This window comes from Toxotes jaculatrix, chromosome 21 (genome assembly GCF_017976425.1).
Source record: "Toxotes jaculatrix isolate fToxJac2 chromosome 21, fToxJac2.pri, whole genome shotgun sequence".
NCBI lineage: Eukaryota > Metazoa > Chordata > Actinopteri > Toxotidae > Toxotes > Toxotes jaculatrix.
Genome location: NC_054414.1, coordinates 9628817 through 9655448, shown reverse-complemented (window position 1 = coordinate 9655448; position 26632 = coordinate 9628817). Strand labels below are relative to the sequence as shown.

The 26632-nt window shown below is 41.8% G+C and overlaps 2 protein-coding genes across 7 annotated transcripts; one reads left to right on the top strand and one right to left on the bottom strand.

Annotated features, from left to right (window-relative positions):
• Positions 1 to 1674: 1674 nt before the first annotated feature.
• On the bottom strand, positions 1675 to 17162 carry LOC121175473 (alpha-1,6-mannosylglycoprotein 6-beta-N-acetylglucosaminyltransferase B-like). Its single transcript, XM_041029241.1, has 18 exons — positions 17046 to 17162; positions 13495 to 13551; positions 12370 to 12485; positions 9696 to 9825; positions 9405 to 9553; positions 7663 to 7724; positions 7223 to 7396; positions 6931 to 7098; positions 6526 to 6695; positions 6120 to 6251; positions 5629 to 5762; positions 4118 to 4260; positions 3834 to 3989; positions 3474 to 3620; positions 3256 to 3372; positions 3039 to 3113; positions 2679 to 2839; positions 1675 to 2431 (listed from the first exon to the last, which is right to left on the bottom strand). The coding sequence occupies exons 2-18, from the start codon at positions 13518 to 13520 to the stop codon at positions 2233 to 2235; spliced, it is 2259 nt and encodes a 752-aa protein (XP_040885175.1). The 5' UTR covers positions 13521 to 13551; positions 17046 to 17162; the 3' UTR covers positions 1675 to 2232.
• Positions 16918 to 25414, top strand: tbc1d24 (TBC1 domain family, member 24). Of its 6 annotated transcripts, XM_041029244.1 has the most exons (10): positions 16967 to 16994; positions 17135 to 17190; positions 18273 to 18405; positions 19481 to 20602; positions 21227 to 21232; positions 21378 to 21536; positions 21877 to 21940; positions 22576 to 22671; positions 23562 to 23808; positions 24129 to 25414. In XM_041029244.1, exons 4-10 carry the CDS (start codon positions 19614 to 19616, stop codon positions 24281 to 24283), a joined length of 1716 nt encoding a protein of 571 aa, XP_040885178.1. In that variant the 5' UTR covers positions 16967 to 16994; positions 17135 to 17190; positions 18273 to 18405; positions 19481 to 19613; the 3' UTR covers positions 24284 to 25414. The 6 variants fall into 6 exon arrangements, with proteins under 6 accessions (XP_040885177.1, XP_040885178.1, XP_040885179.1 ...); XM_041029245.1 differs by lacking the exon at positions 18273 to 18405 and having other exon boundaries at positions 16977 to 16994; XM_041029243.1 differs by lacking the exons at positions 17135 to 17190; positions 18273 to 18405 and having other exon boundaries at positions 16918 to 16994.
• Positions 25415 to 26632: the final 1218 nt, after the last annotated feature.

Below are 26632 nucleotides of genomic sequence, written 5' to 3'. Positions count from 1 at the left end.
TTGTCAGTTTTTGCACTCCCATACTGCCCCGTTCAGCGTGAGGTCAGTAGGCAGTCGTGTGGAACACTAAAATCTTTGTCTCTGTTCACATTTACACATTTGCTCCATATATACCCTGTGTTGTTTTTGAACCCTTACTTTGACCCTCTGGTATCAGCCCCCTGGGAAGTGAGTGACAGCTTTTATATGCCATAACACATGTAACTGATATGAATTAACATGACGCTCCAGAAATGACACATCGCTTTCCAAAAACACATCTCAGGGACGTCCCTCTGAGTCAAAAGCAACTTTTGTTTTCCTTTATTCCAAACATTCTTTTTGATATAAACACAAGTTAATTTCCATCATCTTTCATGGTTCAGCCAATTAAGCAAAAGTCACATTTGACAAGGCCAAATGAATTCACCAAAATCCACCAGAGTCATCACAAATGTTATTTTCATGGATCGTTTCGCAACCATGTACTAGTCAATCACATTGTCGACCAGTTCTGTCGTCACAGCCCTGAGCGGTCTGATCCCTGAGTGACAATATGTTCCGGTCTCATGGAGCGTATCGGTGCAGAAAAGGTCTCTTTTTCTGCCAATTAACATTCATGCGTGAGTCGTTTCCAAGAAAAACCTCACAACGATCCAGTTCGAAATAGCAGCTTGTTGCCATTCTTGGAGCCATCTTTGCTAACAGCTGTGCCATGTAAGTGTAGCACTTACAACAGTGATTGTTTGGCCTTTAGTTGTTATCATTTGTTTCTTTCACAAGATATTTGGCAGGCAGGGATGATGGGATAAGCCTGTGCAACTGTCTGAGGCCTCTGACATGGAAATGTTCAAATGTAAAACCTCCTCAAATCACTGTACTGTATGTAAAGTTTCCATTTTCGTTCATATCAACCTGGGGTGCAAAATACCCTCGGGGGGGTGGGGGGGGGGGGGTTGCTGTACAAATCTTTAGGTCATGGAGCAGTCAGGGAATAATTTTTGGAGCAAATGCAAGAACTCTGGGCAAAATGAGTCATCTGTTATGATCAAAATCATTTTAAGGTGTAATTTCTAGTAAAATAACTCAAGAAAACATAATTAATCCTTCCTTCAGTGACATTTTCCCAGTCTAAATGACGCAAAATATGCTTTTGAAAGACAAACAATGAGGTTCTGCCTATACTGGCGGGGGGCACGGATTTAACCAGAGCCGAGGGGGTTTCCTAGGTCAAAGATGGTTGGGAACCAATGGTTTATATGACAATATAATCATCGTCATATGGCTGTGACCCCCCCAAAGGCATCCAGAGGTTATCCATGATTCACTCAGATAATGAGCCTCATCACTTAGGCTGTCACCCTCTCTCCATTGAGGCCCGCGTTAATATTTGCCGCCAGTGATACATTGAGGGGCTGCATGAGCAGTAATCCCATGCAACACTGACCACTGTGATACATTACTGTAAACGAATGAATGATTAGATACTTATTCAACATAATATTGAAGTTCACTGTACTGTGTCTGATCTGGAGCAGAAGACGAGAAGTTAAACACTGAGAACTGAACGACTTTACAGTCTTTGGTGCTGCTTACCACTTCACTTCACTTATACCAAAACAATTCTTCCCTAAAGTGCATCTTGCCTTCATTTAAAGACTATTTGCGTAAGGGATCAAGGAAACGCTACAACAACAAGAGGGATTTTATTGGGCACCATGAGACACCAGACCTTGAATTCATTATCCTTCAACATTTCAAGTACTCATGAAATGACAGCCATTGATTTTTGGTTCCTGAGTAATGACTGTCATTACAAAGACAAAACAAAATCTTGTCCAAACAGCTGCACAGGACAAATCTAGCTACAGAAATTTTAATGAAGTAGACTTTCATTACTTGGCACAATCTCTCTCAAATTATATTATATTGTTAATCACTTGCGTCAGCTGCCTGCAGGACAAGTAGTAATCGATTGTTGTGTTTGTGATGCAAAACTAAATGTCTGGGGGGATATGAGTGTGTGCATAATAATAAAATACGCTGAACTAATACTTCACCTTCAGCCTCTGAATGGCATCAACACCAGCACAAAACTTTTAGTAGCATTGACAGAACAGCTTGCTTCCTTTGGTTGAGATCAACTCTTTACCTTAACAACCTGTAGTGCAGATGGCCCTTTGGTGCTGTCTTTGTCCTATTACCTTTTCCTCTTCTCTCCCAGCTATTTCCTGAGTTCTTTCACAGTGTTGTTTAGATGCAGTCAGGGCACAGAGCCACCTGTCCAGGTAGGTGAGCTCTGCAGGGACACAGTCTGCGTTGGGAAGAGTCAGAGCCGGAACAACTGAACAGCAGAGGCTCCTGCTGAAGGCCACAGTGTCGACCCCAAGGGTTGTAGGCAGGAAACAGGTGGCTGACTTCCTGGCCCATGCTGGAGCAGCCGAGTCCAAGTCTGCAAAATAGAGAATAGTGATGAGTTTAACTGTATGCAGTGCATCTATCACTGCACATGAGCATCTCTAGTATTTCTTTGAACATTGTTTTGTTTTTTGGGGGGTGTAAGTACTGACAGTGTGATTTTACAACAAAAATCATAGATTTGTGGCAGTTAAGTAAGTGATCTGTGATGTGAATTACATGCCTTGTCATGCCATGTATATAAAATGCATATCTGCAGTGGATGTCTCCTGATCTCTCACCTTGTAAATGCAGAGGGACTGTTGAGGTGGTGAAACAGAGCAGGCTCACACACAAGGGAGGACTGTCGACACACACTAACGCACGACTGTCCCAGGGGACCCAGGTGCACCCTCAGAGCACTTACTGGTGGCCAAGTAGGGACAGATTTACTGCAGAAGTTCTACAGTGATTTTAGACAACAAAGAGAAAGAAAGTTGACAATGATGAGAGTTTGAACCAAGAAAGAACTGGATGGCTTCTCTTATACTGGCAGCCTAGAACAGTATGCAAATGCCTCTGAAACAATCTTGACTTCAAGAGTCTAGTTTGGTGGGGGAGCACCCAATAATATTATGCCGGCTCTCCCTACAGCTCTGCACCTGGTGAGTGATATAACTATGAACCCGCTCCAGCATTCCCTCACAGGTGAACTCCCGGGGGGTGAAGGGCTTCACCTGCAAAAACATACACAAACACTTTTATTCAGCGCTACTGTGACTGGGGAATTTGGGGATAACAAGATGGGTATCTATATGTACAGTATATATGTGTGTCTATACAGTATAACAGCAGTTTTGTTTGTTCACTGGAAGTTACCTTTGTTCTTAGAATAGCTTTGATTGCCTCCCGTACACTGGTTGTGTTGGTCATGTCCACAGTCCACACATGAGGTTTACCAATGAATTCTTCAGCATAAGGGTGCTGAGAGGAGATCTGTGATGCAGAGTTGTTTTACTTTTTTTTTTTTTAAGATCTTCACTAAAACACCAGTTATTTATTTATTTTTTTTTCTTTTACTTTGACAGGTTACCTACCTGTCTTGTGGTGGGTTTGCCCCTGTAGAAGTCATTGTTGTCTGATGAGTGTGGTGGGTCAAATCGTGGTTGAAGAAAGACACAGCCCAGAGCTATTGCTTCAATAGGAGCTGGACCCTCATAAGGGAAACCAAGACCTACAAACACCTGCAGGGGAAGAGGGAAGCAACAGTGAGAAGAAAATGCATTTTAATGGAGGTCCATCATAAACTGAAAACAAGTCAGGACATGTAGGACAAGCATATGATGACAGTGATCTGAATGGAGCCCCAAATCACGATACCGCCTCAGTGAATACGTAAAACCTTAAAAGATTCAAATTCACTGGCTTCTTTGTTCTGAAATGAGCTCTCATCTGACCTTGGCTTGACGGAGAAGTCGTAGGAATTGCTCCTGAGTCAACAGGCCGTGGTTTCTGATGAAGCTGGGCAGATTAGAGGTGTGTCCTGGAGGCTGGTAGACTGTGGCATGGGTCTCCAGCTCCTCACTGATCACCTCCACATACTCAGATTTACCCTGGACACAAAGCACATGAGCTTTGTAAACTCTTCACTGTCATGTAAAATCTCGCGGGCTTCTTGACATCTTTGTTTTGAGCTCACCATCTTTCCACATGCATGCATTTTACCTTTTAATCATAATACCTGCCACATGTAGTCCTGTTTGCCATAGACAACTGCTATCCTGTCTTTCCTGTAGGTCTCTGGCTCCAGCTCCTCCTCTCTCGCCTCCTCCCTCACTGCCTCCTCACTCACAAAGCCCAGGAAGGAGTTATCAGGAGTGTGAGCTGGAGACAACAGGTACGTAGACCAGTTTGATGCCATTTAAATGGATAAATAAAAGTTCAATACTTATTTTACAAAAACATAATCAAAGATGGTGAATGTCTGCAGAGACAGCATGAGAGAGAAACACAGACAACACGGACTTGGATCACAGATGAATAACAGCTAAGATTAAAATCTTGTGAGAGAGGAAAAACACATATGAGAGGTTTAGGTCAGGCTGTTTGGATAGGCAGCTGCCACCCTGCTCCCCTCCGAAACTCTGAGGAACGTGTGAGAGATGAGTATTTACTTTACAAAGAATGTGCCAGCAAAGGTGTGTGTGTGTGTGTGGATGTCTGTGCAAGCATTGATTTGAGCATTTGTATATATATGTGCGTGTGTGTGTCATTCTCTCCCGTCTCAAAATTCTTGTTTAAAAAGACTGTTGCCAGATCTCGCCCTCATTCACCCTCACAGCAGCACAGAATTTCCTGCTGGCTCAGTTCCATTTGTCGCCACTTGTCTCTAACACCTGTCTCCACACACTCACCTATCAGATTAGCAGAGATATGCAACAACACACTGACATGATCAACATCATGCAGCTTGAGGGGGTTTGAGGAAGAGCTGTGGAGGAGGTTTCACTGAAAACCAAGTTTCTTGGTTTCAGTGTTCATGCTGTCTGTTTACAGCTCAGCTTGTGTGTTTCGTCCTTAGTCGTCGATAGTCGTCCTTCAGTCGACTATCTTGCTCTCCCCTGTTTCAAAACAGAAGGATAACCCTGTTTGCTTTTCTCTAAAGTGTTTTTTCCTTTCTTCTTCTCTCCAGCTTCTTTTTTCCTTTCTTATTTCTGCCTTTGTTTCTGTTTTGCCGTCTTTCTCTCTTTCTGCCCTTTCCCCACCATCAGCTAAGAGCCATCTCTTTCTCCCCCTCAGCAGGACAAATAAACAGTGCTTCAAGCTGAGGGATGAAGAGTGGCTCTCGGCCCAGTGCGTCCAGCTTGTCTCCATCTCCCGGCAGGGTGGGAAAGATGACAGGGAGAGGTGTTGGAATGAAAGCTCTGTCTGGGCACAAAGTTTATTTAACCTCAGCTATTAATCCTCTCACTGTGAAGACGACAAGGGAGGGGTGTATGTGAAAGATCAGTGCTGCAGCAGCAAGACATAAATATATATATATATATATATATATAAAAATCTATGTACTGTTCTTCACAGAGCCGCCATCATACAGTTATCACAGCTGTGGTCCAACACAGACAGAAAGTAACATATCTGAATGATTGCAGGGTGTAAACACATTACAGGATGCTGGTACTTGCCAGCATAATAAGTATACTCACACACACACACACACACACACACACACACACACACAGACAGACTTACGAAACATGGTCATGTACTGCAGAGGCTGGAGACCCCATCTGCCCCACAGTGTTTTATATCCATGGCTATGCGCATAACTCCCCAAGTTAAAGGCAGGTTCAGTGCCAAAAGAGTCCAGGATTCTGAAGTGGCACCTAAAATGATTTAAAGAAAGGTTCAGAGCAAAATAAATCTTTGTTATCTATCGATCTATATTTGATTTATTACAAGTTCACCAATTCAGCAGTGATATCATGAACACAAACCACTCTGCAGCGTCACAGTATGTCTGCATCACATTAAAACAGTATCAGTTTTGAAAATATTTTATAAATCCTTATTTATCATAACATCAAAGGTCTTAATTCTAACGCCAATGAAACACACTCACAGCTCACAGAATTTCTTAAACTATGTAAATATAAAATAAACATGTTAAATGATTGAGCAGATAGAAAAACAGTGATCAACCAGAATCAGTTAAGTATGTGTTTTAAAAATGGTGGTCGTACTGGTAATGCTGGAAAGCCAATCCCATGGCTCCTTGAAGGTGAGCAAGGCCATGGTAGTCGGTATAGATGAGGTCAAAGGTCAGGGGCCTCTGGATTGGACAACTGCCTCGGCCAGGGGTAGCACCTATCAGTCTGGACCAATCACAATAAACATACATCACACCACTAATTGTTCAGGGTCATTTAGCACCAATCTTTGCCTCTTTCATCACTTCAAGTGGTCACAGACCAGACACCTATGAACACATCACATATCAGTAATAACGGATGTTGAAATTCTGCTCCATCCAATTATTAAAATATTATATAACATAATGTGTAACCAGTACTTTCTGAACAAACACAGCAATTTTGTCCCAAATGCAAGCAACTAGTAGCAGAAGAGGGAATCAGCCGTCATGGTAACCTGTGGAGTTGGTGCTGTGAGGTGCTGAAGGTTAGGTTGTGGCCCAGGATTGTCAGACAGGCACCGAGGTCAGCCCACTGGACCAGCTCACCTAGAGGCCCCCCTTTTTCCACCATAGCTTCAAAACGCTGACCAACGCTCCCAGCCAGGGCCCCTGGATAAAGTAGCACCTAGGCGATGGTACAATTTAAAGTCCAAAACAGATAACAGGTAAATAGATACATTTCTCATTTCTAAATAGTATGCTATAACAATATTCAGTAATATTCTGCACATTAACACCATCCAAAAACTTATACAGCCATGTTTTTGAAATCTAAACATGGGATTGGGTGATTTTAGTTATTCCCTTGAAAATTCAAAAATAAAAATTAAATACTCCACAGAATGATCTGCTGCTTATACCCTCATCTGACTTGAGACTGTTTTGTTGCTCCTCTGCTTCATCCTCAGACCAGCCTGTATCCACCTTTCGGACATCCTCTCCACTCTGGACTGGATGAAGTTCATTGCAGGACCACTGTTGTTGCTGATGACCTCATACAGTGGGCTCAGAGATGTACGTATCTCAGCCTGTGTACAGTCACAATGTGAAACAGTGAGGAAGTGCAAAGAGTATATGTCTGACAGAAATTATAGTGTTACAGTAGGCTAGACCTTCTAAAGATCATCCTGCATGAACTTGATGTGAATGTACCTTCTCTGTATAGGAGTGAGGTTTCTTGTGCCATGGCAGTGCAGAGTGGTTCCTTCCACTGTGAGGAGGACAAAAGTCTTCTATTTGGCTGAGGTAAGTCAATATGGAGCAGGTGGTACCATCCACCCCATAAAAGGCATAGCAGGGGTCTGACTGCCAGTGAGCCTGTAGAAACTGCCAGGGAGCCAGATGTTGCATTGGTATAATGATAAAAAAAAAAAAAACAATCACGCAGTCTACATTATAAAGCATATGTTGTACTGTAGTTGTCATTATTTTAAATTCTATTTCCATATCCAGCTCAAACGTGCTTGTATATTTAAAAAAAAAAATGTCATACTTAAAGCATTAGGTCAAGTTAAGCAGTTAATACAAGCATAACAGTGCACACACACACAGCCATGAAGTTCATGCTACCACATATATTTCCACTTTCTCACCTCCACTTTCTCCGCACACACCGGATATGCAGTATCCATTGGCACCTCACACTCATTGGGCCCTATGGGTAAGACATTAGCAGTCACACAATTTTTTTCTTTTAGAGGCCAATGTATCATTATTCCACAGTCCTGGCTTTAGTAACAAAAAGCACATTGTAGAGTTAACTCAGCGTGGTTAATGAAGAACAGTGGATAATAACTTTGATATACAATCTCTCACCTGAAATGTGCACAATGAATAGCAGCCATCAGCACGATGTATAGTGCTGCCATGCATGTAAGAGGTATTAGAGTAGAGGCAGTGTGTTCTCAGAGGCCCTTTCCCGTAAGCCCCCCCACCATCTCTAGCCAATGTCAATCAACTGGAATGAACCCACACACACACACACACACACGCACTCACACACACCTGACCCACCTGCCTCCTACCAAACATTCCCTTTTACAATGCTAGCATTTGCCAAAATACACAGTCCTCAACTGTGTAAAACAACCTAGTAAAAAGGAAAAGAGAGAAAAAAAGATAAGAAACCCATAGGCATAGCTGAGGTGTGAAAGGCTAAAAACAGTGATATGCTATAGGAGCACGGCAAAAAGGAAAAAAAGTGCTCCCTTTAGAAAAACAAGAGTATGAGTAGACAAGTTGGTGAAAGGACTCCTGGGTAATTCAGTCGTATTTTATGGTGTGAGGTAATGTGAGAGGAAGAGGGTGAGGGGTGAGCAGGCTGGTGATGGGGAAGTGTGTGTTTGTGTGCTTGCGGGTGGCATGGTTGTGCAAAATTTATGTGTGTGCGTGTCGACAAGTGTGTGCCCTCACATATGCACGGCACGGCGTCGGTGTGGCCCGAGCTTTATGAATCCCCTTTTTCAGGGAGGGAGGTTAAGCATGTACCCACTCATCCTCACCTCTCACACATGCACACGCACATACACAACCCTTTGCATGCCAACCAGGGTGTGTAACCCGGCTCTCACCTGACACCTCTCAGGAGGGTCGTAGTGTAGATGTAAACGTTTTTCCTGTCCACGGCCAGACGATCGACACTGGCTCTGTGGGACTTGTTAAACTTCTATTCAAGGACTTCATCCCCCATAACCACCTGCACCCACTGGCCTTTAACCCCCCCATTCACACCCTCCACTATCACAGCTTGTTAATTTCACTGTGTGGTTAACCTCTATTGAGGCTATGAACCATGCATTTGGCTCAGAGTATCACAATACCACTCCAGGCAACCACAGAAAAGCTTGCAATTGACCAATTACTGAAGCTGGCAACACACAAGGAGAGTGTATTTATTTGGTGTGGCCAGAACATTAAAGCATTTTAGAACTGGAACAAACCCTAAAATCTCTGTTTTAACTTGGACAATGAGGTGCTTTTATTAAAGTACACACTGAAATGAAAGCTAAACCAGGCAAGATTTGTATGTAACACCCTAATACACCTGTTGCATCAGTCAAAATCATAATACAAAACTGTCTCCTTAACTCTCCATCCAGAGAAAAGTGGGCGCACAGAGAGCAGCTCCTTTGTCCTGTCCGAGCATCAAGGTTGGTAACCACAAGCACGCTGCATGCAGTTTACTGACATCTTATCTCATGATTTCTGGGTATTCAAATTCATTTTTCAATTTTTCAGAAATAAAAAGCTTGAAACATGCACGCTTTGAAGCACGCTTATAAAATTACACAAATCAATTAATACAGATTACATGTGGTGAAAGTCTGGGTTTTACCTGTATGTACTCTGTAGCTGTCATGTGTTGGCAAAGTGTGAGACTGGTGTTGGTGGCGGTGATGACGGCTGAGCTGATCAAGCTTCTGGGAGACTCTCTTAAGCTCCCTCTCTACAAAGCGGGCCAGGCCTTGCTGGTCCTGTCTGAAGCTGGAAAGCAAACTAACAAGTAACCAAACACTGCATGCTCTATGCATTTATACAAGCTATTTCTTTATACACAGGATCCCTGACACATATCTTTATTTATATGTACTGAGATCCTGTTGAAATGATAGGTGTTGTTGAATACCTCTGCAGCAGCAGACTAAGATCATCTCTGGTCAGCTGGGTGACATCTCTCTCTCCGCTCAGCCTCTGCACCTGAGTGCTCAAAGCCTCCAAGCGCAGAGCCAGCCTACGAAAGCCAAGAGCACGCTGACCTATGACATAAAGTATATACAACACATACAGTATCATATGCCACCCCCTGTCCAAATGTTTAGGCATTGATGAACTGGGAATCTTGTTCTGGGAATCATGAAACAGCAGGGTTATGTAATGCTGTTTTCTTAACTTAATGTGCTGAAAATGAAGCAGTGATTATGGTTGTGTGTACTTTCCACATTCCATGTATGGGGTAATATCATTTAATCATTTTTACAGAGGTAAATTTTCCACAAGAACAATTTTATGACAGATATAGATGGTAATCAGTCATCGTTTTTTAAAAGCAAATATTTATGAAATTGTAACTGGAGCTTTGTGGTCATCTCACGTTAAACACACACACACACACACTGGGGCACACGCTCATATAGACACATTGTATGCATGTGCTTCTGTGAATGTTTCCACAGACACCTTCATGGTTGAGAGTAATGCAAATTGAACCACCACCTTAACCAGAAATAAGGAGTATCCAAAGAAAAAGACTTCTAATATTCACAAGCCCGTCTGTCAAAAACATTCATCTTGATAGAAGGCGTCTATTATTATTCTTTTACAAACAATGTTAAGTGAAACCTCTGCAGTATCCCTTGTGTTTACTCTGACAGGCCTTCCAGTGTAGTGCTGGGCTGACCTGAAGTAGTGGTGTTCACAGTCAAGCACTCTGTTAGCCACCTAGCTAGTTGCCAGACAGTCTACTGCAGTTACCAGACGGGTTGTTTGTGAGGTGGGGGTTGCTGGTGAAGTTGGGGTAAAGCTCTATCCTTAGGGACAGACCTTTACCGTGTGACACACAGTAAAATCCCACAGACTGGTGATGTTACTTGATCTCTGCTTGCTCAGCTGACCATCAGCGTGTCACAATTTACTATCCCTGGGGCCTTTTGCGCACAGAGGCAGTGAAAGATGAATGGGAGAATAGAGGTGGGGTCTTGTAACAACTTAATGCCAGTTGTGTGAGAAAAATATATGAATTTTATAGCTTGTAAAGGTGTGTATGTGCACCTTATAAAATCATGTCTCTGGGTATGCATGTATATGTGTGTGTATAACCCTCACTCATTTTTAATACCAGAAAATACAATATGTTTCTGCACAACCGTCCATAAGGCATCACTGCATGAGTTTTGGGGCAGGAGATGCTAATTTTAACCTAAAATGGTTTTGTAAGATGGATGATTTTACACAGAGACTAACTGAAAACTGAGCATTTGGTGATAAATTTGAGCTGGATTAAATGTGCGTGCTGACCAACAGCTTCCCACATGTGGTATATTTTTCAGCACAGCCATTGCTGGGTGGCTATTTATATACAAGCCGTGGTGGGTCCCTCAAAGCACAGAGCAATTGTGGGTCTGTGGCTGAGATGCACCAGTGGAATACATTGTCTGCTAAAAACTATTTTTCTAGAATCTGAGGAGGAATGGATGAGGATGTTTAGATAAAAAGTCATTTTCTCTGATTATATTTTGAAACTGATTCATCACTGGCCAGAATGTCCACATCTGTCACAAAAAGTTGAGCGTTTGTTCTGTCTTTAGTTAAATCTGTGTGTCTGGTTTTAGAAATAAATGTTATGCATTAACGGGTTCCTATATATGGATTCAGTCTGTTTCATATAATCCAAAAGTAAATTCTTCTGACTGAAGAAAGTTACAAAAAAATGAAAGGTATCGTAAATCAGCCTCTGTATCAGATTCTCATTTTTCAAAAGGGGCCTAACTGAGAAGGGAAACATAATTACCCAAATAATGCAGACACCATTAAATTAAATTACTGAGTCACAATACCATTGCCATTTTTAGAGACCTCATGAGCTACTTCAAACACTAAGTGCAGCTTGCGGAGTGTATTTCCAAAATGCTCCTGCGGATGTTTGAGAATGGCTCATACAGCCAGAAGTCTGAAGGCTTGGTGCCAGAATGTGCTAATTTATTCATCGGGTGCATAAAAAAAAGTCTGCTGATTTTACAAAAAAAACAAACTCTGAAGGAGATTGTTGACAACATTTGTCTCTTCCTTGTAAACCAGGAAGAGAGCTTTTGCCTAAACAACTTTGTCCACTGCCCCCTTAAATACCCTCCTGTAGGGGAACAGTTTAGCCAGACTATTGAACTGAACAGGGGTATATCTTGGCCGCAAACCCACAACTGTCACACACATGGGAGGACCCACCGCGAACTATGAGCAAAGCTTCATCTAACACTGGAAAGACAGTCAAATTGGGTCTTATCCCTCAAAAGACACAGTACACTTCAGCAAATGTGCAGATGGAGAAAACCACATTTTCCCAATCTGTGCTCAATGTCAAGGCAGCTCTGTACATCTGACTAAGATTCATGTGCTCTGTAATTACATTTATTTGGGAAATTTTTATTTGATTCACTTTACACACACTCTGTGTTGCCATGGTTATGTGGGTGGATGAATACATGGAGGTTTTTACATTTTTTCAATTAGGAAAAGTTAAGGCCCTCTGTTTTACCAAGCAAAGGTCAACTTCTAAACTAAACAGCGTGTGTCTGTGCGTAAGTTACCTTGTTCCTCAGGTGATCTCCCAGCTGGTTCATCTTTGGTCACCTCAAGCGGCACCCAGAGGCTCTGCAGCAGCAGGGTGAACACTGATAGGCACAGACAGAGCACCAGGCAACCACTAGAGGGAACAATACACAGAGAAACCTATTGAAATGCTACAGCAAATAGCCTTTTTCCATGGCTGTGAATTACTGCAGTAAACAATATAATGCTGAAAATTGAGTCTGAAAATGGAAGATCATGCCCAACCTTATGCATCATATTTCTTTAATAAACACAGACACCACATTACATGCAAGAGAGCAAACAACTCCATATATGTCATTGTCATGTTTCTTAGTATTTTTATTGGCCACATATTGGACATGACATAAAAGGTCACTTTCTAATAATTAGTGTCATACCCAACCAGTTAAATCGCCTTTTAACTTCATAGATTTGATTTTAAGAGCAGAGCTAATGCAATAAAAAACTTTCAGCCTGACTCTGCCTTTCACCGGATACACTGAGAATGTGGCGGACTAAATTGTTCCATGACTTCACATGAGGAGACCCTAGTGTGTCAAAACGAATATCTGACGCATGATGTGCCATTATAGCATGTGTCTGCTCACTGCTCACATGGGCTCCCAACGTCATTTTAACTGGGGCTGAGAGAGCAGTCACTTCACTCCCACTTTCATCAGGCCAGTAAACCTACCAACTCTCATCCAGAGAAACACGGTGTAGCCCAGCTCAAGTACATGCACAAACAGTTTCAAGGCTCTCCTGGTGCCCGTAAAGCTCCAGATTCACATCCAAACAAATTATTTCCATTCAATTCTATTAGACTGCATTTCATCAAAGTTGTCAGAGCACTCATCAGAACATCACATGTATTTGGCTGAAGGGTGTATATGGAAAAGTAGCACTGCTGCAAACTGCACAGGAGGAATCATATTAAAACAGATTACTATGTGATTGTTGGCCTTATAGAAAGGTGCAGGTGACACATACTGGGGAGATCCAGTGGCTCATAAAAGGAGGACATGATTATGAATATAATCACTTATGCATTACACCCTGTATGGTCAACAAGCCGAGCAGTCTATGTGAGGTACCACTCAAATTTTTCAGCTGAGCCTTACCTGCGTGGCCGCAGTGCAACACGCATGGCCTTCTGTTTTACAGGATGCTGGATCTCACTGTAAAATCAAGCACAGTGCAAATACCAGTCAGTGCACCATGCTCGGTAACAAATAGTTGGGCCTTGTGCATAGAAAAACATTGTTTAACCATTGTTACACAGTTACACTTTCCACTCCCAAATTTTGGTTCAAACACAAAAAATCCATTCTAGTTTCTTTTAAAATTGCAAGTGAATGGTCACACTTTCCACATGAATTGCATCAATAAAGTCTGAAGGCATAAATAGATTTCAAAGCAATGCTATTGCCCGCATGAGTGATCACGAAAGCCTTTTCAGCCTGTGGTCTTTCTGTGTTGGTGTTAAACATGTTCATTAGACTGACAGAAATACTGAACAAACATGACAAAACTGCTGTCACCAGACTGTTGTTCTGCATCAATGTGAGACAGATACAGAGATGTTTCAATGGTTTGGTGTACAAGACAAGCCAGCACATGGACAACCACGCACACACACAGAAACACACACATCCTCACCTCCTTGGGTTTCCATCCCAACCCACTGGCAAACATCAGGCCTCTTGTCAAAACACACAAACTATGAGAAAATAAAGTTGGGGCTGAGAAGTATTTTGGCTCCTTTTTGTTTTTGTCTCTTTTCGATCTCTTTCCCTCCTTCTCTGGCCGTGCCTTTTCTCTGTCTCAGGGCCTATGGGTAGGCATCCTGCGGTTGTCAAGGTAACCTGACTCCCCTTTAAAGAAAACAATACCCAGAGTGCTGCTTAGGCCTTTCACAGATACAATGGAGCCCACGCTATTGGGTGACGCAGTTTCTTTCAGTCTCACTGGCGAGACTTAAGCTTTAGTTGTGAGTTGATACTCAAGAAGGAGGCTCATTTAAATATCTCAAACGGTGCAAACCTTTGGGTCTGAATACACAATACAAACAAAGATGGTAAAAATTTAATGGCATAAACACTAATAATGAGAATAATGAACCTAAGGAAATACTCAATGGAAACTGTAGCCCATGAAGAACAATTAAAGAAGAATTTGTAATTCTGATTTACTGTGTTATAACACAATTGCCTGATAATTTAGTCAGATAGGAAAACATTTATTTCTTTGTAAGTTTTATTTTAGTTAGAAAGATGCTATGTCAAGTTGTTTAAAGTCTCAATTCTTTTAGGAGAACTATGTTTCACTGAGCCTCAGAAGTTAATATTTTTTTGTCAGATTACCAAGAAATACTTACTAAATCATGCATGATGAGGGATTCAGCATTTTTGTTGACTAGGCACAAAAAATACCTCATCTGTATTAACATCAAGTGCAAAAGCCTCATAGGTTCACCTCAGATTAGATCAGAGTCTCTCAGATACCTGAAGAGGGCACCGTAATGCCAAAATGTTCTTGAATGCCAGAACCTGTACTGGAAAATGAGAGAAGAGATAACACAAAGAGGGAATAAACCAATTTCAAAATAGGGCATGAACACAATGAGCTGTTGACTTAAAGGTTTGTATGTCACACTGTCACCTGCCACAACAAGTAAACAGGCAAAACATTGAACCCTGGCTGAGTGACAGCACCAACTCCTCTAAGTCAGTTAAGGTAAACCTGATGAGTAGAGGTTTTTCCGGTGAAGATGCCAGGTCAGATGCATACAGTGAACACTGCATGCATAACTGATCAAACCATTTCTGACAATGAACACTCCTTGAAGTCACTCCCTCTATCTGCTGCAAGACTTAATAGCTCATCTAAAACTTGTGAACAGCAGCTTTTGACTCAAGAAAATGTTTTAATTATTTGACTTTTTAATGGCTTAGCAAAATCAGCATTCTTTTTTTGTGGACTAATCTTTTTTGCTGTTTGTATTTATACGATATATATATATGAACATCCCATATTCAGTTACACATATATTCCCATCTTGCAGCTTTACAGCTCAGCTGTAGTCTGGAACAGTTGTAGGTTCAGTGTTTGTACACAATGTGTGTATATAAAAAAGTCTGCGTCTATGCCTCTGTGCATGTGTGCACAGGTGTGTGCATGTGTGTGTACATGTGCAACTGGGTGGAGTTGGAGGGAACTGGACGATGGGGTGGGGTTGGTCTCTAAACTGATGTCACAGTGTGTGGGAGCGGAAGGATTTGATGAGCATAAACCTCCATAAGCTAGGACCTTAAGGCTTACTGGCTTTACACCCATCTGTCTCTCTCTCCCTCTCTCACACACATACACATACACACACAAACACACAGACACCGACAATCCTTCATACTCACTCACCTCTTCTCAAACACAAATACATGCACACACAAATATTTTGGATTGTGCACCCAAATGAAATATGAAATCATCATGATGATGTGGTGCTCTTGCAGGATTAAGATGCTCTGCCTGCCTCATGTGACATGGCTGCTCTCTTTTTCCCGACACACATCTATAGCAAATAGATCAGCGCAAGCTGTTTAAATGAAACCAGTCAAAGGTTGTGGATGCCACTTTTTGTTTGTGGAAGTCGTGTTCAAGCGAGAGAACCCAGGCAACAGCATGCAGAACATTAGTTCTGTGTTTGGTGCTGAGATGTGGATGAATTTGTCTTTTTTTTTTTCCTTTTTTGAAGGTTTTATTCTGTGGTGTAAACATTCAGATGTCCCAAATGAAAATTTTCTTGTCACTAATTTTGCAGCCAAAGCCTGCCTTGTCCTTGCTTTTGCAGCACTAAGAAGGTCATACTAAATGAGGACATGAAAAACATCAGCCACATTTAAGAGCAACAAGACAAGGATGGACAACATTTTACCCTGAGTTGTTGTGGAAGGCAATGATGTTTCCACAATTAAATTATCAGTAATAACTGTCATGTGTTGGGCGGTTGTGTTTTGGTGGTTGCTTTGAGTACTGGACAAAGGCAGGGTTTGTTGCCCTAGCTGGGGTACTTCCTGTCCTGCCATAGTGCCATCACTCATTTGACAGAGCAAGTCTGCAAATAAACAAGGCAGATCAGATAGTGTGATCTGCCACGCAACTTCTCCATGGCCCCAGCAGTGTAACTTGGTTTAGAAGTTAGCCATTAAAAGGAATAGGGTAAAAATTGCTTTGAGTTGGTCTTTGGTGCACAACAGGCCATTAGTTTTGGTTGCTTGTGGTATTCCTACTTTTTCAGTTACTATTTCATTATGGAAGTGTATTTGACATTTGAACGTGAAATAAGTAATTTATATTTGTACATAATGACATAGGCTATAATCTAGTTCACTGACAGTCCTTAGCCTGTTTTCTAAAGGGAAAATGAGTTCTCCAACTCATGTGAAATAACCACAGCGTTAACGGAAGTGGCTATAACCCGTGTATATTAACCCAGCCCACCTGAGCCCCTCTGCGTCTCCAGCATCAGCACGCAGATGACAGTGACCGCGGTAAGAGGCACTGCGCATGCCCACGGCTACTTAATATGAATGCCTCACGTCTCAAGACATCTCGCAGCCAGGTAGGGATATAACCAGTTGTATTTGTTGACAGTTATCTGACATTTGCTTACCGGTCTTCGGGTCTTGTGCTGAAGAGGTAATTCTTATTCCTGTCGCCGGTTTTGTGTTTTAAATGCACCGCTTTTCCCACAAATTCAAGCTGAAATCTCTCCACATCAACAAACTCCAAGAGCCTGCGGACTAAATTAATTTGTGGTAGGTAACATTCATGCTAGCTGGTGCAGCACCGTTCGTTAGCCATAATATATGTACTGGGTTGTTTCGGTGTCGGTCAGTATTTGCAGGGCTTCGTGTCTGTCTTGAGTGTTATTTTGGGTCGGGCAGCTGGTTATGTGCTCTGGTTAAGGATTCATTTGCTGCTGACATGCACTGACAGGAACAGCTTTTGGCTAGCTAACGCTAGCAGTGCTAGCTTGGCAAGTGTGAATGGAAAAGGGTGGATCAGATTTACTCCGGCGGTAATGTTAAATACCCTGTGACCCGTGTGCGATGCCTTCCTTAACCGTGCTGGCTAATATCACCTCAGCTGACTTTAATAGGTTATTCGACTTAGCATATAGTTTAGGCAGCCTTGCGTGCATTTGAAGATGCCAGGCTGGCGTGTGCGTGTCTCACAGCTGTACCCGCACATACTGTAATGTTAACTCAGAGACAAGGTGGAAGACACTGTAACGTTAGCCATTTCTGTGCTTACGTCTTTGTATCTGCAGCTGCTGAGCCTCCAAGATAAAATTGCAATCCTTGATTCGCCTACAGTCTTGTTATCTAACCCTGTCCAGTCTTGCAGAGTTTAATGTGCCAGCTCGACTGAGTCAGCTTCCTTATTCGTGTAGTACCTCAAATGCTAACTTTTAATTTGTAATAGACTAGTCATCTTAGGATAAGTAACTCAATTGTAAAATGTTTTTTGTAAGATTTTGCAAAGAAATCGAACAAAATGCATAAACACATAGACACAAATGGACATCTTAAGTACACCTAGCTAATAGTAATGCAGTCTAATACAACAGTCCTGCAATAACTAATATTACGTTTTTATTGACATTGTTATAGAGAGGTAATAATTATGATATTAGGTTTCATTAATCATGTCCACTGAGACCTCTTGGTCTAGAACTTGGCTTAATCTTTACCCAGGAAACTGGCCCTAAACATACAGTCAAAACAACTGGGATGTAATTTTGAAATGGGACATGTGGGAACTATGTGAAGTAGTAATAATCATTCAGTACGGTTAAACGCCTTCTAATGAATTTGTCTGATTCTGCCTTAAACAGGTGGCCTCAAACAAAAAATCAGAACTCCTGATTCCTGTATGGACCACAGTGCAGATGGTGGCCATAATGTAGACCTAACCACATATGCCTTATATATGCTAAGTAGGCTAAGCTCTTCTCAGGATGAAGACAGGTAACCAGTGTGTAAGCAACTTCCTCAACAGGAAGGATGCACTGCTGCCACGATGATCCACGGATCTCTGCTTGTATGATATGCAAAGTTAAGTTATCATGAGAGTGGACCCAGTTTAAATGATCAGCACTGAGAATTAAAGGCTGGGCAGTTCAATGAAATGACAACCATACTAGTTGGACTTACATACAGTCCTCCATGTGACTTGTTGGAAGGCAGTGTGAAATGATCTGAGCATTTTATGACTGTCAGTTGCAGTATATTGCAAGTGACCTTTGTACATTCATTTCCTTGTGACTTGTTGAGAAACTGCATGAAACGATTTGATGATTGTATGACAACCAGTCTCAGTATACCATATATTGAGAATGGTCTTTGCACACGCTTTTTCATGTATCTTGTGGGTGAGCATTGGTGGGAAACAATGTGAAGACTGCATGATAGCCAATTTTTGAATTGTACTGCTAGCAGACTTTTACATTTGTAATTACTTATTTCCTCACTACTAGAGATTCTGGTTTAATTGCTTTAATATCAAACTTTGCCTGGCCAATTAAATCTGTCCAAGATATATATGTGCGTCAAAGGTCATCTGAAGTTGTTTTGGTGTTGTTATATGGCATCGCTAAGACAGCCTTGCACTGCATTCCATTCAAGCCACAGGTTTACTTGATTTACTTGAAAAAGCATGCATGAAATGCATGCTTTTTCCCCTTCTGATGATGGAGAAATCTGATTAGTGAAACTGGATAATGTTGTTTTACAGTACATATTTACTGTGGCCATTTCATAATGCATCCCTCTTAACTTCTTGCAGATAACCTCCTATGGAAAAAGATATGTGTAAACATGTCTTCTTGTCCCAATTCTTTGCATTATCTTTAACTAAATTATAAATTTAGTACATTTATTTAATGTATGAAACATACATAACTCTAGGAAATGGAAGTTTGGTTATGCTCTGGTACTGCTGACAGAGTGATTTTAATATGACTCAGAATCAATTTTGCAGTGTTTTTTGTTTTTTATGATGCCTAGACACACTTTTGTAATTTTCTCCTTTTGTGTTTTTCAGTGACCAACATGGGCAGTTAAGAAAAACAGGCTAGTTATCTAGTTATCTGCTGTGTGGAGGACAGAAGGTTTGTGAAACCCCAGAGCAGCCCTCCTCTCTTCCCACTCAGGCAGTCCAGCAGGTTTCCAGCACTATGGCTGAAGAAGACTATGGCAGCTTTGTGGACTGGAACCAGATGGGGGATCTGGCCAAGAGCAGCGGGCCCACCAAGGTAGACTGTAAAGACCTGAAAGAGTTCAAACAGATGGCTCGGCAGGGTTACTGGGCCAAAAACCACAAACTACGGGCACAAGTCTACCAGCAACTCATCAAAGCCATTCCCTGTCGTACAGTTACTCCAGATGCTGAAGTATATCGTGACATTATGGGAAATGCAGCCACTAAGAAGCCATCCTCCCACATCCCGCTGCCAGAGTTTGTGGATGGAAATCCTGTGCCACGGTACTGTCTGAAGGCAGAGGCGGTAGCCTCAGCCCATCAGATTATCAACTGCCTGGCTGGACAGTTTCCAGATATCTCCCACTGTCCATCACTTCCAGCTGTTACTTCATTGCTTCTGCACTTCAGCGTAGATGAAGCACAATGTTTTGAGCACGTCAGCCGCATACTGGCCTGCAACGAGCCAGGCAAGCGACTGCTGGACCAGACTTTCTTGGCCTATGAGTCTGGCAGCATGACTTTTGGTGACCTGGCCAACAAGTACTGCGTAGCCGCCCACAAACTGATTGTAGCCACAGCCCAGGATGTGCTTGAAGTCTACACAGACTGGCAACGTTGGGTGCTTGGTGACCTGCCTTTCAGCCATGTGGTCAGGGTCCTGGATGTCTACCTAGTGGAGGGCTACAAGATTCTGTACCGTGTGGCTATAGCCTTGCTCAAGTTCTATCGCAAGCATAAAGCAGGAGCCCAGGGGGGCCAGGACAACCAGCAGCAGCAGGATTCAAGCAAAGTCAGGGCGGACATTCAGGCTTTCGTCAGGGGCATTGCCTCCACCGTCACACCTGACAAGCTGCTAGAGAAGGCCTTCTCCCTCCGCCTGTTCAGCCGTAAGGAGATCACTCTGCTGCAGCTCACAAATGAAAAGTCCTTGCAGCAGAAGGGAATCACTGTCAAACAGAAGCGGTATAGTCAATCATTTATTATGTGGTGAACTGTAACCATCTTTTGTTGAATTTTATGTAGCAACTATCTAGCGTCTAATCTAGAATCAGTGAGGACATTGAATCTATCACATATGTACTGTTGTGCAGCTGTACACATCTAAGAATCATGGGCATCGTAAGAACGTATTTCATGATTTAAGATGAAATTTAGTTTATTACCTATATATCTCTATCACTCTGGTGAAAATTGAAACTCTTGAACTTGATTAACTGTAAGTTGCTGGACCATATATTAGATCACAGTGGTATGCACAGAATGAGAGGAATGCAGTGTTAAAGTAGAACAGGACCAATTTAGACTTTTTAAATGCAATTTATCACAAACACACGTCACAGAATTTGTGATAGATCACAATAGATGAATTGTTCAAGCAGTTTCATTTGCTTCATTGGCAAGAAAGTTGTCTTCTTTTAAGCTTTTCACTCTGGCATGCTCTGGGGAGTGGTCAAAGTTGCTCTTGCATCCTTTCTTACGTCGTGTTCTTGTTTCCTTTTTGTTTGGTTTGTGCCACGCTTTTCCATCCACCATCTTCTGTCTCATCTGCACTCCACTCGTGTGTTCACTACATTGGTTCTTTTACAGTTCTAGGTGGGTTCTCTACTCTGTGATAAATTCATAGCTGAGTACACTGACACCATCATCTAAAGGTTTATACATCACCGACTGTGTGAGCTTCCTCTCATACTGTTTCTCCCTATCTCTGCCCATGTCCGTATGTTTGGGGCGTCTCCAGGCGGAACGTGCAGCTGGCGCTCAACCCTGATACCTTCTCCTCTGAGATTGTCAGTCCCAAGGAGATGCGGGACATCTGGTCGTGGATCCCTGAGCGCTTTGCCCTGTGCCAACCACAGCTCCTCTTCACCACATCCACCCATGGTTGCAGCCTGAACAGGTACACTGTCCAGTGCTCGACTCAATACGCTAATCCAGCTTTTGGCTGCTGCTCACAATTTACATTACAGGCCCTGTTTAGCATCATGTCTTTGAATTCAATTAATGGCCAAAGGGCTGAAAGGAAATATAAATGTAAACACAAAATCAGAGCGGTAAACCAAAAAAATAAATGCCAGAAGCAAAAACAGTTGTAAACTTGGAACAAAAAAACTTGAATCTAGTTGTCCATCCAAAGTACATGACTGTTGCTAGTACATGCTCCATTAAACATGTATCAGCTAAAAATGTATATCAGCATTAGGTGTTGGAATGAATTAAACGTTTGCATTTTGCTCCAGATTCTACTCACACTGTGAAGGCTACGAACCCACACTTCTCCTCATCCGGACCACAGATGGTGATGTAAGTAATACACACACACACACACACACACAAACACACAAACATCTTGAGGTCACAATGAAAGATATTTATGTTAAGACTGATGCCACTCAGATCTGTAAGCCATCATCATAGTTAGCTTTTCCTGCCTGGTTGTAATGGATAGCCAAATGCAGTGTTAAATGCTATGGCTGCCCTGTCTATGTGTCCTCAGCCTTGGTTAGAACAGAATTACTTTGATATTTAAGGTTTGAACTGAACTGAACTGGAATCAAAGTGAAACAGTTTTGGTATCACTCTCGTAGTCTAGTTTCTGTCTCAGACCCTTCTGTTTCAAAAGCTTTTGTATGTCAGTCAGTAAATGGTTCTTGCTGACTGCGATTGTGTTTGGCTGGCAAAATCCACTCAGATTTCGACTCGGGTTTAATTCTTGTCCTGGGCCCCGTGAATTGGTTTCAGAGGTCACAGCTACACTGGTGTCGTGTGATTGGATTATACCGCTACAAAGGGATCTCACCACACGCATCGGCACTTTACAGATAGCAGCCTTCCAGTAGTATGAATTTTGACGTGTTTTTAGAGAATAAAGCCGAAGCTTGTGAGCAGATCAAACAGATTCATTCTGCCCTTTCCAATTCTTTTTTTTTTTCCTTCAGGTGTGTGGAGCCTTCCTATCTACAGATTGGGAGGAGCGGAAGAGGGGAGGCAACAAATTGAGCTTCTTTGGCACGGGGGAGTGCTTTGTCTTTAGGGTGAGTTTTGTTTTTGTTTTTTTTTTAATCCTGACTTACTACTTTCCTTTCAGCAAGAAATATCTATTTCATTTTAGGTGAATTTTAGAAAGCTTTTTTGGGGTCAAATTAAGGGAAAAGTTTTAATTTTGAGCAGTACCTCACTACAGCCACCAGAGGGTACCATCCACTCTGGTTTCATATGTTCTTGACATTACTGTCCCTGGCCTCAATTGGCTTCCAAGGCACCCATCTGAAAAGCCTGCCTCGTAGGTAACAGTTCACCATTACGGACATTGTCTTGTCTTCCTCTGCAAAAACAGCCACACATTATGTTTGCTTGTGATAGTGCTGCATTGAGCCTCAGTCTTAATAACACCTGGGCTAGAAGTAGCAAAGCAGACTGGGTCTCTAATGCCTTCTGTATGAATTATTTACCCGGCCGTCTGTGTTGATGCACAGCTGTGGGCTGTCTGAGCCGGCACACCAGAAAACGCCATCATCTCACACACTAAGACTTAAACACACACAGGTCGGAAACTCCAGTAATCTGATCCTGTAGTATCTGACCAGGCCTTCACCTGACACCACACCTGACACACATAAGAGACAGTCAGCAGGGACAGATGTCTATCAGATGTGCAGTCGAGGGTTGGAGAGGGAGAGAAGGGAATTCATGGCTTATATTCTGTGCATTAACAACATAGTAACTAGGTCATTGCATTGCAAGTGTCTCTGTCTCTTTATGTGAAGAATTGGTGTGAATTTAAGATAAACCTCATGTCTCCTTGATACTGTTAATAAAATAAATATTTATTTTTATGGGAAAATATTTGTATTACTATTTATTTTTTAATGTGGGATGTGTAATTGCCTTATAGTAGCGCTCACCACTTTGTATCCCCTGTTAGTTGAAGCCAGAGGTAGAGCGCTATGAGTGGGTGGTGATTCGTCACCCTGAGCTAGCCTCCTCCATCAAGACTGAGGGTCAAGAGGACACTGCCTCCTCTGATGGCCAAAATTTGGACAACAACAGCTTACAGCAGCCAGAGAAACCTGTTGGAGATCTGTCGCCCTTCCTCTCGGCTCGCCACTTCAACCTCAACTCCAAGAATACTTCCATGTTCATGGCCGGAAACTTTGACTCCATTATAGTGGGTGAGTAGATTATTCCTGCATGTTATTGTTATTTATTTTGTATTTCTGGTCCCTTTTGGGTATTGTGTTTTGTTTTTTCCCTATAGGTAACTGGCTAAACATAAATATTTTAGAGTTACATAGTGGAGTTGATGGGAAATTTTTCCATCATCAACTAAAACCTGAAAACACATTAAACATGGGATTTTAGCATTAATATTCTCCTACATTTAACACTACAATGGACATGATTGTTTTAAATGAAAATCATTTGCAGAAATGCAGCATTTGTTCTCAGTTGCTTGTAACTTGTAAGACTCTGTGGTCTTGTGTCTGATCAGGGGGAGGCGAAGGCAACGCTCTTTACATTGACTCAGAACTGAACCATGGGCGCAGCAGCAGGTGCGCCACCTTTGACAACCCGCCCCTGTGTGCAGAGACCTTCCAAGTTTCACTGCTGGAAGTATGGGGTTTCCAGGATGCCATGGCCTCATAATGCTGTACACATAAACACACACTGTACATTCATGTAGGTCCATACATAGCACAGCACATAGGTTCATGTTAATGCAGACAGATTTAACACTTAAACATATTAAAGCAAAAAGTCATGATCAAAAATTCCAGCAAAGTGTTTGAGGTGGAAAATGCAGATATGCAAACAGAATTTAATCCGTCCTACAAATTTCTTTATGATTACCTGTTTTTTATTTATTAAAGCAGTTAATCCAAATTATATGAACAAAAATGTGATATTTTTTTGTTGGTTTTTGTGTTTATTTTTGTATTTACAGATTTGTATAATGGTGTACTAATTTTGTTGAAGTGTGTGATCAAATGAAGGAACTCTAGATAAAGCTGATGTGAGGATTATCTAGAGGGCTTTGTGATGTCGGCTGTGATGTATTCATGTTCATGCTGAGCTGCAATATTTAAATTTCTGAATGTAAATTCAGCACTTAATGTTCTGTGGTTTAGCTCAGTCTGCCAAATTTACTGTTTACCAGGCCATGTTGATCAACTGAGGTTTATGATAAAGTGTGTGAGGTCAAGTCCTTGTTTGGTGATAAGTGTTTTTAAATGTTGAACGAGCAACACTAAGATGTAGTAAAGTTGCGCCAGTTCAGCTAGATTTGGCTCAAGTCCTGTTTCATTCCCCCCACACTTACTTATTGTACATATGTGGGAGATCTGCTGAATTAATTAATGTGATAAATGTTTGTATCAGTGGTGAATTTGAGTGTTGCCATTTTGCACCATATGTCGAAGCTTTTTTTTTTGAATGAGTGGCAGCGTCCCCTTTGTATAGTAAATGAATACTCATGTGAATAACAGTTCAAATTTTTTAAAAGTAAAAACTCAGAAGGTGTTTCTGATTTTACAAATAGTGGTGATAAATCCAGTTTGCTCATTCCTCTCTTCTTCTGACCATCTTCCTGTAACTTCCGTCCTTTCTCCTGTGAAAACAGTAACAAAAGAAGTCCAGAACTGTGCTGTGTTGGCAAAACATTGTGGGGTTATACAACCTATCTGTATCTGTATGTTCAGTTATGTGCTCCAGTGAAACATGAGCTGAGTAACTACAAATGTATTCTACATGTGAAAATACAGCAATGCGCTTTCAGTAGACGGTGTCTTTGTTTTATTCTTATGACTTACTTTTTCTCTTCCCCATCTTACACATCTCTGTCCTTTGCAAAGAGACGGTTACATTTCTTCAGACGGTTGCAGATGTGTGCCAGATGCCTTTTAAAGTCAGCTGACCATCAATCCAACCCCAGTTGCCCCACACAGAGTAGTTACAGCTAATATGTTTGTTCCCAAAATTTACTGGTCTATTTATATCATTATACAGAAATTGCAATTTTATTTTTAATAGTATAGTAAAAACCATGTCATACATGTTACGATTTCATTCCTTCTGTCCACCTCTTTACCACCGAAATTCAAAGTGCTTGCAAAATTTTAAAGTATGTTTTGTTTAAGGAAAACTTCTTGCATGTAGCTGCACCACTGAACTGCTCCAAAAGTTTGAATTTAAGACTAATTACTAAATGATAATGCTTCAAATGAATATCTACAGCAGGTAGGTCTGGGTTGGAGACACTAAGTGACTACTAAATTACTCATACACACCGCTTGAATAGACACTGACTATTTTTGACTGTCTTGTGGGTGTCTCTGCTTTGTGGAAGCTGACAGTGAGCTGCATGACTGGAAAATATTTAGCAGAAATGAGTCAAAATCACTTACAAATATATCTTTTAAAGCTGGCGGTTTTTAATAGCCAGCTGTAATACAGAATTCAATTCACCGAAGTGATTATTAGACTTCAAACAGAGAAACTGGACCCATTTTGCTGACTGACGGTTACAACTGAAATCCTCCTTATCAAGCACATCTGTATAAATGGATTCCATGTCAATCAATGCCAATACATTAAAGGTCTATGAAAAAAATGTACAGCTAATTAATTTGCAGTGGGTGTGGCTCAGCTTAATACATCTGAAGAAAGAGTGTCTTATACAGCGAAGTGGTGGAGTAATTCCTTCTTTACAGTAAGTGGCATTGACTCCTTCTTGCCAAGGGTGTGCTGTTCATTCAGGATTCACACTCTGCTAATCGCACATGCACACTTCTATATTTAGCTGCTCCTTTGGGTGTTGGTCTGGCGCATCTCCTGAAAAGCACGCTTTCCAGCCTCGAGGAATAAGATGCTTAAGTGTTTAACCCTACACTGAGATGGGTCTCTCCTTGACCAGCCCCCGCTCCTCAGATAACAAGGGGCTGTGGACAGAGGATTAAGACGTAGGCTAAGGAGGTCCTGTCAAATATTGTTTTGATT

Excerpts from the sequence above, each read along its gene's own strand:
- LOC121175473 (XM_041029241.1), bottom strand. The coding sequence starts at position 13,520 with ATGCGTGTTGCACTGCGGCCACGCAG. Across the intron at positions 9,554-9,695 it reads CTTAGTCTGCTGCTGCAGAG|CTTCAGACAGGACCAGCAAG; the intron begins GTATTCAACAAC and ends TTTGCTTTCCAG. Across the intron at positions 3,373-3,473 it reads GCAAACCCACCACAAGACAG|ATCTCCTCTCAGCACCCTTA; the intron begins GTAGGTAACCTG and ends TCTGCATCACAG.
- tbc1d24 (XM_041029243.1), top strand. The coding sequence starts at position 19,614 with ATGGCTGAAGAAGACTATGGCAGCTTTGTGGACTGGAACCAGATGGGG. Across the intron at positions 22,672-23,561 it reads GGGAGTGCTTTGTCTTTAGG|TTGAAGCCAGAGGTAGAGCG; the intron begins GTGAGTTTTGTT and ends ATCCCCTGTTAG. Across the intron at positions 23,809-24,128 it reads CTTTGACTCCATTATAGTGG|GGGGAGGCGAAGGCAACGCT; the intron begins GTGAGTAGATTA and ends GTGTCTGATCAG.